Raw genomic sequence first — 18924 nt, forward strand, 5'->3', positions numbered from 1 at the left:
CAACGGCCCCGCCCCCCGCGCATGCGCGGGTCACGTGGGGGCGCGGTACTCGGCAGCTGCTGCGGTGGTGACGGGGGCGGCGGCCGCGCGTCTTTGGCGGGACCGGCTCCGAGACTGCGCCGCCTCTGCAGGTACCGCGCTCCCCACGCCTAGCTCCGGGCCCTAGGCCCTCCTGGTCCTCTTCGGCGCCCGCCGGGCTTCGGCCTGGACCCTCCCTCTGTGCCCCACCACGCCCCCCGGGATCGGTGCCCTCCGCGCCGGGACACCCCGTGCCCCTTCGTCTCTCTTCCCTCGGATCCCCGCCCCAGGCACCCCTCCTTCCAGATCTGTCCCCCAATAGCGCCCCTTCCCCAACTCCACCTCGGCGTTGCACCCCCAGAGAACCCCCTCTTCTGGGCCCCCCCCCAGGACCCAGCGGACCTGGGACCCCACCCACCCCGAGCGCGGGGCCCCTCTTTCCCAGACCTGCCCTGGTGCTCCCCACGAGGCTCTGAAAATGACCCCTTTGTGTGCTTTATTCTCGTCTGCAAAGGACTTAGTACGAGTGGGATTTGTTGTTGTCGTCTTTGTTCTAATTACAAGTAATTCAGAATAAGGGAGCTCTAGAAGAAAGGGCACCACGAGTTCCCCAGCGGCGGTCGTTTGTTGGGCCATGCCAGGTGATGGAGGGGAGGGGTTCTGGAGACCAGTGAGGCTGTCGCTTTTCTGAAGGAACATGTAGCACAGACACAGCCCAGCGAAGCCAAACACAGCAGCTTTCTGGGTGTTCATGCTAGCAGAATGCCCGCCTCGGGGTCACACATTGGGGGTCACCAGCCAGGGCTGTGGACTATGACAGACCTCAATCTGAATTCCCACCTTCCACTTAATAGCTGCAGAGTCCTGGGTTTGTCGCTTTACCTGGGGAAGCCTCAGTTTCCCCATCTGTAAACTGGATATGATTAAAACTGTACCTCCATGGGGGGAAGGTAACCTAATTATCTCTCTCCCAAGAACGAACAAACAAACAAACACAACTCAAAAGCTGTACCTCTTAAGGTTGGTGGGAGAACAAATGAGCTGATAGGAATAAAGCACTTAGCTTTTGCAGAAAGCCAGCTCTCAGTTTTAACCCGGAGCTCTACAGATAGCCAGTCGTTAACGTTGAATACTGAATTATAGCGGCTAATAGCTAAGGTTTATTGAGCACTTACGTTCTAGGCTCTGTTCTGAGTGCTTTATACTATGATCTGATTTAATTCTCATTATAATCTAAGGCAGGAACTATTATTGTCATGTTTACCAGTGATGTAAGAAGAGCTCAAGGAAGTGAAGTAACTTCACCTTCACCCAGGACACACACAGCTCTTCCTCTGGGAGCCTGGATTCGAATCCAGGAAGTCTGTTTTCAGAGTCTGTGGTTGTAATCGTGACAGTAATATTCCAGGGGCATAGAGTTCAACAAATTGGTATTTTTAAAGTAGATTTTTAAAACTGAGATAAAATTCACCATTTTATCCATTTAAAAGTGTACTGCTCATAGCAGCGTATTCACCAGGTACTATTTAATTCTAGAACATTCCCATCATCTCCAAAAGAAGTCCCACCCCATTAGCAGTCACTCCCCATTTCCCACTCCCCTGTCCCATGGCAGCCCTAATCTACTTTCTGTCTCTGTTTCTTTGCCTTTTCTGGACATTTCATATAAGTGGAATAGTATGATACGTGACTTTTTGTGTCCGGCTTCTCTCAGTCAGTGCACTGTTCTCAAGGTTTTCCGGGAAGTAGCTTGTACCTGTACTTCATTCTTTTTCTTGCTGCATAATATTCCATTATGTGGAAAGACCACATTTTGTTCATCCCTTCATCTGTTGTTGGACATTTGGGTTGTTTCTGTGAACATAGCTGTACAGGTTTTTGTGTGAGCCTAAGTTTTCAGTTATCTTAGGTCTATACCTAGTAGTGAGTGGTGGTGTTATTTTAATTCCCACCGCACATGTGGAGACCTGAAACTGATGGGTATTGGATCTTGGACAAGAACTCCCATGTTCTACTGTCTCCATGCAGCACCCTATCAGTTCAGGTTAGTGGGATACTAAAAATTGGCAAAGGAAAGTAAGGAGATTCCAAGAAGTCATGATACACCAATAATAACTTTATCAAAGCGCTGATAGGGAGTTTGAGAAGGTTCTCAAGTTTTTTCTCCCCAAGAGTGAAATTTGAGCTTTGAACACAATGCATTATTTGCTTCTATTTATTAAATAAATATTGTTTACCCAGCACCATGCCAGGTGCTGAGGAGGAATAATGAAGATGAATGCAATCCGAGCTTCACAGCATCATAAGGCTGTGGGTGGATTAAAGACTTAAATCATCAGAAAAGCAAAACTGTGAAAAAAAGAAATTTAGAAAATAATATGGGAAAATATCTTTATGGCCTGGGGTTGCAATGGAATTTCTGAAATAAAACATTACAAGCACAAACCATGCAGAAAAAAATGAATAAATTTGACTTCATTAGAGTGAGGACATTCAATATGTATGCATATGCATGACTGGGACATTGTGCTGTACACCAGAAATTGACACATTGTAACTGACTGTACTTCAATTAAAAAAAATTTTTTTTAAATGAGGACATTCAGTTCATCAAAAGTGCTATGAAGGGAATATAGAAAGAATTTTTATAACTCTGAACGAAGGAGAAGATGACACAGTAGCAGTAAGGTCGAAAGCGAGAAACAGGCACTTGGAACAGGCACTTCATAGATGAGAAAACACAAACAGCACATAAACATCAAGAGAGCCAGCCAGCCGTATTAGTAGTCAGGAAATGTAAATGACAACCAGGATGAGACCCAGTTTCCCAGCGAGGCTTTGGCAGCAGGTGAACTGTTGGATGTTGCCAGTGTGAGCTCACACTCACTGCTGGTGGGCATGTAAGTTGGTTCAGCAGCTTGGGCAGCATCTGGTTGAAACTATGGATGTCCTGTGGCCCAGCAGTTTGACCCTTAGGCCTGGCCCTTTGAGAAACTGGTACCATTGCCCAGGAGACGTGCCCGAGAGTGGTCATGGCAGCACTGTTCATAATTATAAAGTAAAAACCAGCAAGAAAAACCCGAAGGCCCATCAGCAGTAGGGTGGATATATGAATCGTGGTGTGTTTGTACCATGAGATCGAGCAGCAGTGCAAATGTATAGCTCCGGATGCATGGATGAGTCTGGAACACAATGCAGAGTGAAAGGAACAAGTCACCAAAGGGTACACACGGTGTGATTCCTTTATGTAAAGGGCACATTCAGGCCAAATGGAATGTTATTATTTCAGAATCCATGCTGGGGTAATAGTACAACTATTTAAAAAAAAAAAAAAGACCAGGGAATGATGACATCAGAATTCAGGAGTGTGGATACCCACCGGGTGGTGGAAGTGGCCGTGATCAGGGAAGAAGCATTGGGGCTTCTGAGATGTTGCTTTTGTGAAGTCGGGTGGCTCTGTGGGCATTTTGTCTATTCTTTGAACTGTGCATAATAGGCGTTAAAACTTTTGTGTATATTTCTCAATTTTCTTAAAGTACAGACACATTAGTCTTAGATTTTCTGCCCTCAAGGGGCCTATTTGGGGAACAAGATAGAGATAGAGTAGACACTTGAATAGAAGGCAGAGCAGTGCCAGAAGGGCAGCATGGCCCGGAGAGGCAGAGGGGAGCTCATGCGGATGGGTGCGGTGACCTGGGCAGGAGGGGAGAGGGGCCGGGGCCAGGTGTGTGCAGTCATTGCTTGTCAGTGCTGGGACAGAGCTGGGGAGGAGGGATGGGATTTGTGCTGGTCTTGCAGGGACAGATGGGATTTGAATGCTGAGAGCAAGGCAGGTCCAGGCTCTGTGTGAAAGAAGTAAGATTTATGAAAATAAAGTTAATGAAAAGAAAGTCCCTGACCCTGGAATCTTTACTGAAAAGCCAGGCAGTGCCAGGTGTGGATGAGGATGGCGAGGACCACCTCGGCTAATCGAAGATCAGAGGAATCGCTGAAGATACTTTCTGGTTCTTGAAGACACTTGAAGGTTCTGGTTGAAGGGGAGTTGTAGGATTTGCAACTTGTCTCTTCACTGTCCTGAAAACTAGACTGACTGTCTGTCCATCTTAATTTTCTGTGACTGCTGTAACAAATTGCCGCAGATTCAGTGGCTTAAGACAAGACACAGCTGTTCTCTTGCAGTTCCAAAGGTCAGAAGCCTGAAGTCAGCCCCCCGGGCAAAAGTCAAGGTGTCAGCAAGGCTGTGTCACCTCTGGAAGCTCTGGGGAGAATCCATTTCCTGGCCTTTGCCAGATTTTGGAGGTACTGCGTTCCTTGACCTGTGACCCCATCTGTGCATCTCCAGATCCAGCAGCCTGTGGTCTTTAAATCTCACTGGCACTCTCTCCAACCTCTGCTTCTTACTCACGTCTCCTCTGACTCTGACCCTTCTGATAAGGACACGTGTGATCACACTGGACCCACCTGGATAATCCAGGATGATCTCCCCATCTCAAGATCCTTAATCCGCAAAGTCCCCTTGCTACATAGGGTGACATATTTATGGGGTTTGAGGATCAGAATGTGGACATAATCGGAGGGACATTATTTACCAACCCCATTACCTTTTTTTGGTGGTGCCTTGATTGCCTTTTTCCCATCATACTTGCTTAATTTTCTTTGAAAACATTTTGGCCAATCTGTCTGATGTTCTTGTACCATCCCCCACCACGTGTCATTCATTGGGGTAGCCTGGTGATGTCTGTTTCAGCCGAGACACTGCTCTCAGACCTCTTGATTCCTGAAGGTTTTTATATGAGATCTGATCGCCCTTTTCACTGCAAAGTTGAGTCAGCTAAACCATAGGTCAGGATAATGTTACAGACAGAGCAGCTGTGCTTTGAAGAGGTGACTTTGCTTCTTGGGGTTTTGACCATAATTTTCCCATGATGCTTTTATAGTTGTGATGTTATCTCAAAGGTTTTTATTTTAAGACTGTTTTTGGAGCAGTTTAGGTTGATAATGAAATTGATGGGAAGGTACAGAGATATACCGCCTGCTTCCACACACGCAGAACCACCCACATTGTCAGCATCGCTCACCAGAGTGGTACCTTTTTTTTGCCAAGGATGAACCTACTGCTCTAATTACCAAGTACCTCCACCTCTCCTTCCAGCGTCTCTGCCAGCCCTGTACCCAGGTGCTCAGCTGGGCCATCTGCCACCGTGCGGAAGTTCTAGGGCTCCACAGCTGGAGCACAGGGCAGTGGTTGGCAGAGAGGGAAGGATGAGGCAGAGAAAGCCCAGGGGGACCCTGGGGAGAGGTGGGGAGAAGGGTGTCTGTCCCGTTGGGGCCCAGCCTCTTCTGGGCTTTCAGGGGTCTGTGTGGAGCTCCATCTCCATCCCAGCCCTCTGAGTGGGCTGTGTCCCATTTGATGAAATGTTCCTTAAAAAAGGTGCAGGAAAGGGGGCACCTCCAAGCCGAGCCTTTCCCCAGACAGGTGCAAGGTACCTCCCTCCATCCAAGACAGGAAATGCTTTGCTTCCCGTGCAGGGAATCTCGGCATACGGATTTTTGTGTTTTCTTAACTTTTAAAAACTCTAGTCTTAGTTTTATCTAAAATTTTCCCAGCTGAACTAGGAGGCAGAGGAGAGGCATTTGTTTCGTGTTGGGTTTTCACAGATTGGCCTTAAGAGAAGACAGAGTAGCGAATTCCTGCAGACTCGGAGCTGGCAGAGAGCCAGGCAGAGGGAGGCGGATGGTTAGAGGTGGGAGCAGGGAAGTCGGGAAACGCCTTCCTGGTCCAGCATCTTTTGCTGAAGGTTTTTCCTTCACAGATGCTTAGATTCTTGCAAAAAAGTGGTATTTGCAGGGGGTCAGTGTCCCCTCGACACAGCCTCCCCCTGGGGTGAGGTGATGCCTGAGGCCCCCGACCTCCTTCCCCCACGTCGCCTGGAGCTCATTTTCCCACACGGTTTTCTTTGGCTGTAGTCCATTAGACCTTGATGTGCAGGATTCAGGTTTTCACTGAAGACAGTATTTTAACATCTTGAATATACACCCACCTGTTCTTTTGAAGAATAGATTTATTATTCCAAGTATCTAGTTTTTTGGAGTCATAGTTTTGTTACTTCTAATTTTATTATATTTTGTTAGAAAAGTACTAGTGCATACAGGTGTTATTTTTTGCATTCACATTCCTCATGGCCTAGTATTTGATTAATTATGACAAAAGGCACATGTCCACCTATAAAAAGTTATTTCAGGAACTCCCAACTCAGGGTGGTTGAACATGGAATCTCACTTTTTCTGTTCTTTCTTGTAAGAAGCTAATGTTTTCGTAGTTTCTCTGGGAATCTTGCAGTTAGCACTATTCGGGGCCTGCAGTGATGTGACCGCCCTGATGCGGTGCCTGTCGGGGCTTCTCGGGCCAGCACCTGCCTCCACAGGGACTCGGCTGTGTGTGGAGGTGGCTGAGCAGGGAACCCTTTGAAGGGTTGACACGCCACTACCTCATCACTGACGTCCGGAAACTTTGAGAGGCATGCGTGCACGGCAGAAAAGGAGTAAATGGATTTGAGGTGGATGCTCCTAACTTTGAACGTATTTCAAAGGATTTAGAGCAGCTCCCAGAGTACACTGCCCTAGTGTGGTTGATTGATCAGGAAAAGAAAAGCATTTTCAGCCCAAACCGCGTTGATCTTGATAGTTCGTATTTTAAGAAGTCTCATCCAGTGTGGTCCATGAAGAAGAGTTACCCAAAAGGAACATGTCATTTTTATATTATTAAGTATTTGGTTTGTGTACCTAATAAAGTGTGTAATACTTTCTTTTCATGACCAGTTTTGGCATTCTTTTCGTAGGAGGTAAGTTTCTATGAACAGAATTGCAAAGTGTACAGCACTTTACTTACCGGAAATAAGATGACTCCTTGAGTTACCTTCTGTATTGTTATTTGAGAAAAACATTTCTTTAATTTATTGCTGCATCAGCTTAATTAGAATTGTGGTTGGAACATAAAACTTGCTGTTTGAGGGATTACATCCTTATTGTGGGGCATTTAGGAATCTTACTACCTGTTTCTTCGGTTTTCTGTCATATTTCTTTTGTGTGTTTTGTTGGTTTGTAATTTGGACTACACATTCATGTATCTCCTCCACACACATAGTTGATACATACATACTTCTGTTTCAGAGTTTTTATTATTTTCTGTGCCTGCGGACACAGTGTAGGGTCTTTCTCACAGTGTGTTCCATTCTGGTGGTGAATTTGTTTTCTCCTGTTTACTTTTCACTCTGCACAACTTGGTTGAGCTCAAATTGCATTGCAGTGGAGTGGGAGGGACTTCACTTATTCTTCCTTAAGCTTATGCCAATTTTTGCTGATGTTGTTGGGGATTTTCTTAGTTTCAGGATTTTTTTTTTTCTGTCCTAATGCAATTTCTATGAGAGGGGCCACTTCCAGAAGTTTTTAAATGTTTCTTTGGCTTAAATCTGTTTTATTTACTAAATGCTGTATCCTTGTGTCCATATACATCTGAGCTCCCTGTCATTTAATTGTAGTCCACTGTGAGCTTTTGGCCCCTTGTCCCTCACAGATAGCACACACAGTTGGATCCGGCCTCAGTGGCTCCCCAGGTCTAGGCTGGGGTGAAGTTCATCAGCCTTGGTCTTGCCCGGCTTTTCTCTACCTCTTCAGGGTCATCTCTGATGCCAGGCTCACATATACCAGTTCATACGACATTTAAAATTGTTCTGTGAAATGTCTGTCTCTTCCCCTAGGTAACAGTTATTTAATTCTTCTTTGAATCCTTAGCATCTGTCATGGTGCATGGAACATCATGGGATGCCTGGTGCTGCTTGCTCTGTGGATACTTGTAAGAATTGTATTGGGCTTTTCGTTCCTCAGATGTAAGGGGCCAGGCAGAGAGAATGGTGTGCAAATGATGCTAGCAAGACGAAGGAGTGCTCCCCCCACTGTCATTTGAGAAAATCATTTCTTGAAGTTTGAGGAGCATCTCTTTTTAAATATACATTCATGAATATTACTTACACTTAGTATCATTTATGTTTAATTTATGTTAAAGTTTATTAGGTCTTAGTTTTGTCGCAAATGGACAGTAAGCTCTTTGAGTCCAAGGCCTTGTCTTAATATTACCTCTATTTCCTTTATGTTGTCTCAACATGGACAGTGGGCCCTCTGTGTTTGCCAGTTTTTGAATAAATAAATAAAAGAAATAAATGTGCCTCTCAGCTATTATGTGAATTAGAAAGTCTGTGCCTGCCGTTACGCTGGACTGGAGGGTTTCTAGGGCACGGAGCGTATTGTGTTTCTCTCTGTATCCTCTGCATTTAGCACAGTGGCTGAATTTCGGTAGCAATTTGGTAACTCTTGATAGTTACGTTGACTAATCTCTTTGAAAAAAAGTACTTTCTGAGCTACAGGTGTGAAGTAATGAAATCATAAAATTGACTGGGTCCCTGGACTCCATGCCTTTGAACAGTTACTGTTACTTGAATGCACAATAATAAGTGCTGATGTCCTCTGATGTCTTTCTTCGCTGGAACTGTGCATGTTCCTTTAACTTCTTAAGCAGAGACCACCTCTCTCCTGCCCCCACCTGCAGGTTGCCATGGCTGCCGTTGACAGCTTCTACCTCTTGTATAGGGAAATTGCCAGGTCTTGTAACTGCTACATGGAAGCTCTCGCCCTGGTTGGAGCCTGGTACACGGCCAGAAAAAGCATCACCGTCGTCTGCGACTTCTACAGCCTGATCAGACTGCACTTCATCCCTCGCCTGGTGAGCAGAGCAGATCTGATCAAGCAGTATGGAAGATGGGCAGTCGTGAGCGGTAAGAAGTGAGATGTCCATTCTTGCCTGATTTAGCAATGAAATAAATCTTTCCTGTTAGAGTTGTGGTTTAAGTTGGATGCATCATTCAAGGAGTTACTCCATTTAATGTAATGTTTTCATGGGATAAAAAAATAAAACTTCCTCCATGATGATTATGTTTGTGTTTCTCACCACCCTTGTCTTGGGAGAATTTTCCTGTGATTTTTGTCCTTTTATTCTGCCTCGTCCTGCTGTCAGTCCTGCTCCAGCCCCACCTTCCTACCCCTTGCTTTTCCTTTTTGCTCTGTGTTTTGAAAGTGTCCTTATAAACTGTTACCACTTTCAGAAATGCTTCCCTTAAATTTCATTTCAGTGTATCATTGTTTCCCAGGAAAGTACCTCCTGGCACTCATTCAAGCCAGGTATAAGTTGGAAAATAGTTTCCCACCGTGTCTCACAGTTGACATGGTGAATGTAAAACAGTTCTTCCTCTACCCGGCAGGGTGTTTGGGAGAGCATTTGACTAGCCTGTGTCAGTCCTTATTATGGTTTGGGCCTTGTGCTGGACTGATCAGCTACAGACCTCAGGTTGTTCCTAGTGTGAATCCTTCTCTGATTAAACCTGGAAATGGGGTTTTTAAAGTCCATGTTAAAGGTCACACCGTGAAATGAGTTTGCTTACTTTTCCTGGCTTGTCCTGTAGGCGCAACAGATGGGATTGGAAGAGCCTACGCGGAAGAGTTAGCCAGCCGCGGTCTCAGTATCATCCTGATTAGTCGGAACCAAGAGAAATTGCAGACAGTCGCTAGAGACATAGCTGACACCTACAAGGTGGAAACCGATGTTATCGTCGCCGACTTCAGCAGCGGCCGCGAGATCTACGACCTGATTCGAGAAGCCTTGAGAGACAGAGATATTGGCATCCTGGTGAATAACGTGGGCGTGTTTTACCCCTACCCTCAGTATTTCACTCAGGTCTCTGAGGACACGCTCTGGGACATCATAAACGTGAACATCGCCGCAGCCAGTTTGATGGTCCACATAGTGCTACCGGGGATGGTGGAGAGGAAGAAGGGAGCCATCGTCACCATCTCGTCTGGCTCCTGCTGCAAACCAACCCCCCAGCTGGCTGCGTTTTCTGCATCGAAGGTGATGTATTACTGATTGGAAAGTGAAATCGTGAGGTAGGAGAACGTTTACCTCAGTGGTTTGGTCCAGTTTGTTGAGCTCTTGGTCAGCAGCTCATGTTATGCTGTATTTTCTCTTGAAATGGCAATAAGTCTTTTTTCTTCTGAATCTCTTCTGAGTTCCCCAAGAATTAAGTCTTTTCCCCTCCTGTTTTAACAGGCTTATTTAGACCACTTCAGCAGAGCCTTGCAGTATGAATATGCCTCTAAAGGAATCTTTGTACAGAGTCTAATCCCATTCTGCGTGGCTAGCAACGTGGCCACACCCGGCAGCTTTCTGCACAAGTGCCCATGGTTGGTGCCTTCACCAAAAGTGTATGCACATCATGCTGTTTCTACGCTTGGCATTTCAAAAAGGACCACAGGATACTGGTCCCATTCTATCCAGGTAACAGTATGCGCTCAGTTCTTGAGATTAGGTTAATGCATCCTAAAGCTTTCTAAACGATACAGGGGAATCTGATTGGAGCCTCATGCTGAAAGATGAGGACTGTAAATTCTGGTTCTTGAATCCTGATGATTCTGGTTCAGTCACTAAATTCTCTTTGTGGAATTACATATTAAGAACATTCAAAAGTTCAATCTATATGAACTTTTCATTAAAGATGAGCTTTTCATCTAGAAGATGAAATCTGCTGCTTTAATGTAAGTAGACAGGAGCAGTATAAAAATACTAAGTATTTATACGGAAATTTCAAAGTAAAAAAGATTCCAGTCATGCTTGAGGGGGTGTCTAAATCAGCAGTATGATCCCCAAACCTAAAACCATAAAATAGGTCTTCATTTTATCCAAGATGGTATTTCAGTGTATTCTTGGATTCATTTGTTCAAGAAGCGTAGAATTTTTTTTTAAGTTGTTCAGGCATGACAAAGATTTGGATCTTTAGTATTTTAAAGAGTAAATTTGTTAAATATTTGAAATTTTGATTCTCAGTTAAGAGAATAATGGTTTATTATAATAGACTTGTGTTTCTTTACCTGGTTAGTAAGTAGATGTTTTCCAATTCAGAATTGTTTTTTTCTTTAAGACATAGAGTTTTCTTAAATACCAAATATTTTGGGGGCTCTTTGCCTAAAAGTTATTAGATTTACCAGTATCAAATAAGTAGATATGTAAATCACAATAGAGTTCACTTTTACCACATTTTTTAGCTAAACATTTCTTTAATATGAAGCAGTTTTACTTAATTGGTTATTTTTAGGTCCTTAATTATTAGAGAAAAGCAGAGACGTAGTTTCTAAAAATGTAGTTTTAGAAGCCACTGACCATGATGTTCTCTTTGAAAGGAAGGTGTAATGAGGGTTGGTTTTGGATGTGTAGATACTTTGACTGTTTATAAAACACCAACAGTTTAATAACAATCAAACTTCATTCACATTGATGAACTTTTGTTGAGAATGTATTTTTTTCTGCCAAGAAATTCTGTTAAACAGAATTTAATTCCTAGAGCAGTTTGCTATATAAAGTTGTTAAAACTGTCCCCTTTTTTTGGTTTGTATTTCACTCAGTTATTTTCAGCCATATCAGTTTTACAGCAGAGGCTGGTTCATCAGTCACAGTTTTGTCCGTAGCAGGTTTCCCTGGTGACTTTTGCCATTTGCCTTTGTCATTGTCATTCCTTCCAGATGCAGTTTGCACGGGTTGCAGGGATCTGACTTCTGCCAGGATTTCAGTCCTCTCTCTGTCTTTAGCCTGTGACACGTATGGTGTAAAGCTTGCTTTGCCAGACTTACCCCTCAGGTTTTGTCTTGTGCTGTTGAGGCCCGTTAGTACCTTTAATATGTTGTGAATTAAATAAGAATGGTAGACTGTTTCTTGACAAGATGTGGTGATAGACCGAGTGTGAAGGGTGGAAGGAAAGGAAGACACGACACATAGTCTCAGGTTTTGGCTTCAGAAACTAGGGGCACTATTTACTCAGGAACACGAGAGGAAGAGGGCAGGTCTGGGGAGAAACCATGAGAGTTTTACACCTGGATTTAAGGTTCTAGGTAAGATTTAAGAAGAGTGGCATTGGCAGCTGCACAGGTCGGGGGCTTGGATGGGAGTCAGAGCCTCAAGGGTCACCGGTGTCTGGCTGGAGGGTGAGCCGCAGAGTGGGGACAGCACCCGAAGAGGGTGTAGGGGAGGACAGCCTGGTCAGGGTTGCAGGGAGCATTCCAGGGGACCGGGAAGAAGGCCTGGAAAAGGGGCAGCCGGAGGGAGGTCAGAGAGGAGAGTGGACCGTGGACGCTGCGGGCAGTGATGGCTTTGAGGGGAGGATGGTCAGTGTCACGTGATATCAGCTGTCCTGTCACATAAGGACCAGCACACGTCTTTGGGTTTAGAGTCTTGAAAATCTTTGGTGACCTTGATGAAAGCAGTTTTGGCGACGTTTTAGGAAGCAACCAGGTTACAGCGAGTAGGTGAGTGTGGGGAAGATGGGCGCATGCTCGAGAAATCAGGCTGCGCGCTTGGTGGGAGAGATGCAGTGGGTCCCAGGAAGGGGTTTGATTTGTTAGTTATCTGTTGAAGTTAGCAGCAACTTGCTTGTAAGTACATGCTGGAGGAAAGGGGCACCTGGGGAAGGACAGCTTAAAGACCGGAGAAAGAAGGCGTGGTTCCCGGGAGTGGGGGTGGGCTGGTGAGCCCAGTGGAGGGGGGGTGGGATGTGGACTTGGAAACAGGTAGAAAGCCATGAGCCAGAGGGGGAGCCGCCAGTGCACTTGGAAGCAGAAGGACCCTGTCTGCTGGCCCGTGAAATGGGGGTCTGGTCAGGGCGAGCTGAGCTGGGGGTGAGGAGGTTCGCAGTCATACTGGAGGAGGAGGGACAGGGAGACGCAGGGGAGCCCCCAGTGAGTGATGGGCTGAGAGTTGGTGGTGACATCGGTCCGTGTGCCTTTTCACTTGGCTCTCTTACCTGTGGGTCATCCTTCCTGAAGCCCCAAAGATGGCCTCTCCCGTGTCTTCACAATGTCATACTGAGAATGGAGTGTATTCAGCAATCATTGCTAAGTTTGGGTGAGAAGAGGTAATTTTTTTGTGAGCTTGCACGAAGGTTGGGAAGCACGTTCCTCACCCCTCACCCCTGGCCTCAGGCTTCCTTCCCCGACCCCGTTTCCTTCCAGATGTCTGCGCAGCAGTAGGGCTAAGGCTGGTCGGTGTCAGAACTGACACACAGCCACGACTCTTGCTCAGTCAGTAACCATTCGTATAATTCAGCAGTTGCGTCTTGTATGTTTTAAACTAGTTGTCTTAATATGTCTTAATAATGATTTGCAACTAAGATAGGGAAAAAATGATTTGGGCTTAAAAAACAGCTCAAAGAAGTCAAATGTATTTACTTGAATTGTTAACTAGTTACCAATAGTGATTTGGGAGTGTTTCTCCTCATTTTCCAAGTGGCATTGGGCAGTATTACATCGTTGGCTTTGGAACACACAAGTTGACCCTAAAAGAGCCTTTCCGTTGAAGCTTTCCATTCGTGATACTTGACATAAAGACCAGAAACATGCTTGTGTTTGATTGAAAAAACTTAACAAAAAAAATTAAAAATTGACTAGAAAATCTGGCTCATGCACATAGGACTGGTGCCCATTGCTGGGTGGGCTGGGGCAGAGTGGGGGCCTGAGCTCTCTGGACTGGCTCCCAGTCTGTTTTGAATTCCTACCTACTTCTGATGTACTCATTCACATATACTCTGCATGTGTTTTGCTATTGGAAAAGGAAAAGAAAAAAAAGAAGAAAAGAGGCATTCAGGGCAGAGGTAGGGCTGGGTGGGAATGGGAAAGCCTGGGGGCTGCGTACTGAGATGTGGGTTGGGGGTCCCAGGGAGGCAGGCCCCTGGCTGTGCTGGAGGGTAGAGCCCTTCTTCGCGGTGCGTCTCCCATGCTGGCTGGGAAGGGGACCTCTAACGACACACTTTGACAGCAGCTTTGGTTATGTCTTTGGATACTCCCATTTAAGGATGCAGCTCGTGTTCTTAGGGTCTTCTCCATTCCTATTTACTTCTTACCTTTTTCAGTCCCACCTGGTCAGTCTCTGGGAAGTGTGTGGCATCTGTATTTTGGTTGCTCTGCACATTTCCAACAAGCTGGGCGTCAACACTCACTGTGGATTTCCACCCCCACCTCCCTTTGAACCGGGTCCCTGGGAGGCCTCCCATTAGTCACTGTCGGGGTTCTGGTGCGGAGGAGGAGCAGGCTGGACACACTAGGGGGGACCCCTGAGGATACCCAAAGCCTTGTGGAGCCTGAAACCCAGCCCTCCTCTCCCTCTCTGGCTTTCCTGCAGTTCCCAGAGCCCGCAGACTTGGCATTCCTTATCTTAACAGGCCGTTGGCTCTGCCCCTGTGATGGGTCCATCCACACCCAGAGGATGCAGGTCTCTCCTCTCCTGTTAGCTCTTCCCACCCTGCTGCCCAGGGTGCTGCCGCCCCACTGGGACGAGCGGGGGATGGCGTATTCATCCATCCTTCCCCTGCTGGACCTTGGAACACGGGCAGCACACACTGATGCTGGTCCCTCTGCAGGAGACAGTGCCCAGGAGTGGAAATGAAAAGCAAACAGATTTCTAGATGCTGATTCCTTCTCCACTCAATAAATACTGAAAAAAAATCCCTTTGAGGGGGACCCGATTATCTAGCCTGTGTCAGGGGTCTTCCTCAGGGTCCGTATGCTGACTTGTCTTATCTCCTTGGATTTAGAGCCTTTTGCTTTTAGGACAGTGATTCTAAGGAGGAGTATTTGGGTATTTTTTCCACGAAATCCTGGCCCTTTAAAAAGAGGTCCAAAGAGATCTTAGTTATTTTTACAGAAAGTTATTCACGGCTCCAGGGCAAATATGGGACTCCTGTCTCCATGGTGGCTAAGCTGGGCCTTCTGTGGAACCTGGGAACAGTGGTGGGTCCAGGACCCTTACCCCACAGTTCATGGTATTGGGACCCCCTCCGTGTCCACTGTGGTTCCTGGAATTGCAGAGTAACCCAGATCTGTTTCTTAAGGAGAATGTGGGCTGACCTGTGTTCCTACACTTCTGTTCAAGGCTAGCATTTCATCCCTTGCTGGGGGCCTGTCCCTTTCCCTTCCTTAATGTCCAGGGTGTTAACTTAGTTCGCTCAGTCTTGGACAGACCTGTCAGTTTTGCGCAGGGTTTCTCCTCCTGGCCACTATTGGCGTAGAAGTGGGGTCGTTTCTCGTTGTGGGGCCGTCCTATGCACTCTGGGATGTTCTGCAGCATCCTTGACCTCTGCGCTCTAGATGCCAGTAACACCACCATCCCAGTTGTGACCTCTTATAATGTTCTGGACGTTGCTGTATGTCCCCTGGGGTGACCTGGCCTGCAGCAGAGCACCATCAGCGGGACATCCCCCCTGCATCCCCAAGCTTTCCTCATCACAGCTCAGGACACTCTCCCAGGGTCGTGGTGTTTTTGACTCAGTTCTTTTGTTTAACTTAGCTCCATCCTGCCCCTCAAACCCCATTTTTCTCACACAATACTAACCATGTATGCATTTTTCTGTTTCACCTGCCTTTTATTTCTGGGATAATTTGGTAATTCTTAACCACATGACCTGCTGCTCATAATCATGTTAAATAAAGATGGAATTGTATTGCTGTGTGTAGGTCTGTCCAGCCTCATTAGACAAAGGGTGTGGTTTCATTTTTCGTATTTAATATGATTGGTGGGTGATCTCTGTTGGTTTAAATCATTGCTGATCTGTGTGTTTCGTTGTCAGTGGCTTTGGGTTCTAACCTTCTAACCTTTTTCTCTTTCATTTTAGTTTCTTTTTGCACAGTATATGCCTGAATGGCTCTGGGTGTGGGGAGCAAACATTCTCAATCGTTCTTTACGTAAGGAGGCCTTGTCCTGCAAAGCCTGAAGCTGGACGATGGTTGGGAAGTTTTGCCAACTCTTGAGAACCTGCAGTATTCTGACGTTTGGAAGAACACATTTATCATCCACATTTGCTTTTATTCCTGATCGTTTAGCATACTGTTGACTCATCATTTGCAAAGCATACATAATGCTTTTAAGAATGCTGTGAAAAACCTCAAGGGCCACATGGATGGCACAGAATAAATCACCACCAAGGCACAAGCACTGGTCAAGAAAACCTAAATTTTGATGCTTTTTTCCCCTAAACCGTTCAAAAGTTGTGTAGTTTATGTTGTTCTAGGAGCTAAACAGCAGTCTGATACTGAAATATAATGTGACTTGTCAGCTTTTATAACTTCAGATGTTGTTTCCTAAGGGAAATTATCTATTTCAGTAGGTGAATTATAGTATTGGTTTTCAAATGTTCATCAGGAAAGACTATTTAAATGCATTATTTTCTAGGTAAGGCTTCTGGTCTAGTTGTAGAAATCAGTGTGTATTATATTGTATAGCTCTAGTTGTTTGGCTGTCTGTGTATGGAAATGCTGCTCTTCAACTGATATTTCATTAGTGAACATATATGTGTATATGTTGTGTGCACCTGGGCAACTTTTGGGGTGAGTTACTTTAAAAAATATTTCTTGTTAAGATGGCTTAATGCGAAACCTTAAGGGGGTATTCAAATTCTAGATTACTCCTTATCATATTAAACAAGGCTATCCAATTTTGTGCTGTAGATTTGCCATCTATAATTTTACTTGCGTCTTTTTTTTTTAACCTCTTATGGAATTCATTCATTCCTAGATTTGGACAGGTGATGGTTGACCCTCAGTTGTCTCCTGATTTATAATTATGGAGAAGTAGTGATTTCTCAGCCTATGACCCATTTTATAACTGAAATTTAGCCCTTTAGAGTGTGTTATATCTGGTTTCCAAATACTTTTCTATGTGATATTCTTCCATATCAGTAGCATTGGTGTAAACAAGTATTCATGGAATAGTAGTTAAAATATGGACAAATTATGGTGTGATATGATGTATTGTATCTGATGAAATACATTAGAAGCTCATTTTTGGTTTGTGTAATGGATTGATGCATTATAGTGAATACTTTTATTGGTATGAAGATGACGATGCACAATCCACCACAAATGTGGGTGAGCCCTGAAACCTGTTGTGAAATGTTTTTGGTTCAGGTCCTATAAAGCCAAACATTTTTTGAGGACCAACTACATACTTAGTGCTTTGAGAATTGTAAATCACTATACGAATGTGACAATGTGTGCAAATTTAAAATTCAGAGTTTAATATTATGACATTGATGCAAAAATAAGTAAATTGAAATCAGTACTTTTATGGAATCTTTTCTCCTGAGATAATATTCCATTACAAGTAGGCCTAAGCATGCTTTTTATGTTACACCCACAGTTTCGTCAGTGACATTGATACTTCCAGATATGACTTAGTATTTTCAGATCTCTGTTTCCCGATCTGACTTGGACTCAAGATCAGCGGTTAAATTCAGAATCTCTTCTTCCATTTACAAATCAGGCTTTCATCACATAAGAAGAAGAACTTTAGGTGTGGAAATTTACACACTAGTGATACCCGGTAGAACTGAAGGTTTTGATGGAGTTAGCTTGGAAGCTTTTATTTTGTTGTATTTGGCATTTCCCCCCACCCAACAATTAATTTATGGTCATTAATACTAGAGAAAATTAGACTTCGTGCCACTATGACCTGAACTTTGATGTGTAATAAGAAGCAGCAACTTTATGTAAAAATACCATTTTTGTATCTACGGTGTTATGTGGTACAGCAGTGTCTTATATTTATAGATTAGATGTTGAATCATTGTTCTATGATGAGACTCAGTAAACCATGTCAGTTTTAAAATTCTCTTCTTGGCAGGACGTATGTAAATATACTGATTGGTGCAAGTCAGTAAAAGATCAAAACCAAGACTCTTCCTTTGGTTTTATCTTTCTCAGCTCATTGGACCACTGTAGATGGGGTTTCTTATTTAGAATGTGGGAAATAAGAACCTTTGAAACAACCTGTGACCTAAAAATTTAACAATAAAAGCAGTTGCTTCTGCTTCCTTTGGAAGAGGTTTTGCTCCATATGTTTGTAAACCGGTTGTTTTGGGAAGATACATTTTTTTCCTTTAGAAATAATTATTTTAAAATTACAGAAAATTAATTTAATCTCAGAACACCTGTGATAGTAGTTCATTAAAAGCGGGTGATTGAGTTAAGAAGATTGTGCATAACCAAGTGTCTGATGAATCTTTTGAAACTACCAAGTTGACTTGTTGCTCTCATTGTCCTGATAGGTTGAGTAAGAGGAAGGCTAACTTTGGTCACTGACCTTGGCTAGATGGGGGTTGCTGACCAATTGTCCTGACCTATTTTCCTTGAGTGATGGGGATGAAAGGTAGTGGGTTCAAGAAAGATTGGGAAGAAAAAGGGAGACAGCCAGTTGAGACAGCTCTTTTGAGGAGTCTTTTTTTGTTTTGTTTTGTTTTAACCTCAATTGCTTAAAATCTTGTCACATTTGGGAACCAGAGGGTTAACTGGGGTCATCATGCTTGACATGTGCACCCTCCAAAACCAGTCTCTCTGTGTCTCTGACTCAGTATTGGCTCAGGTTGTGACTCTTTCGCACTTAGTTTGAATAAAGATTTATCTTCCCATGGAATCGTGCATGCTTTATTATACACGTGAAGCGTGAGTTTCGAAAGTTATTAGAGCCTGGGGTGGGGGAAAACCATTGGACCAGGATCCTGGAGCTCCCAGCCTTTTCTTGGTAGATTTCCAAGCCACCTCTCCATCACACTTCAGCCCCCTTGCAGTTTATAGGGGGTCTCAGAAGCTGGCAGCAGTCTCCTTTTCCCCAGCATTGGACTTCACTATCACATGACAAGGATGTTTGCAGTTCGCTAGCCTACCTCTGTTCCTAACAGTCTGGCTGTGTATTCAATGGCATAGTGACTTAAAGGGCTATTAAGAGAATCCTGGCCAAGACCAATTGACCCTGAATTAAAACAACAC

General features: G+C 44.6%; 1 protein-coding gene across 2 annotated transcripts; it reads left to right on the top strand.

Moving 5' to 3' along the window:
• Positions 1 to 22: 22 nt before the first annotated feature.
• Positions 23 to 18571, top strand: HSDL1 (hydroxysteroid dehydrogenase like 1). 2 transcript variants are annotated; one of them, XM_074370346.1, is made up of 5 exons: positions 23 to 131; positions 8662 to 8846; positions 9531 to 9976; positions 10175 to 10402; positions 15777 to 18571. In XM_074370346.1, the coding sequence occupies exons 2-5, from the start codon at positions 8690 to 8692 to the stop codon at positions 15873 to 15875; spliced, it is 930 nt and encodes a 309-aa protein (XP_074226447.1). In that variant the 5' UTR covers positions 23 to 131; positions 8662 to 8689; the 3' UTR covers positions 15876 to 18571. The 2 variants fall into 2 exon arrangements, with proteins under 2 accessions (XP_074226447.1, XP_010966057.1); XM_010967755.3 differs by lacking the exon at positions 23 to 131 and having other exon boundaries at positions 8615 to 8846.
• Positions 18572 to 18924: the final 353 nt, after the last annotated feature.

The sequence above is a fragment of the Camelus bactrianus genome, chromosome 9, assembly GCF_048773025.1.
Source record: "Camelus bactrianus isolate YW-2024 breed Bactrian camel chromosome 9, ASM4877302v1, whole genome shotgun sequence".
Taxonomy (NCBI): domain Eukaryota; kingdom Metazoa; phylum Chordata; class Mammalia; order Artiodactyla; family Camelidae; genus Camelus; species Camelus bactrianus.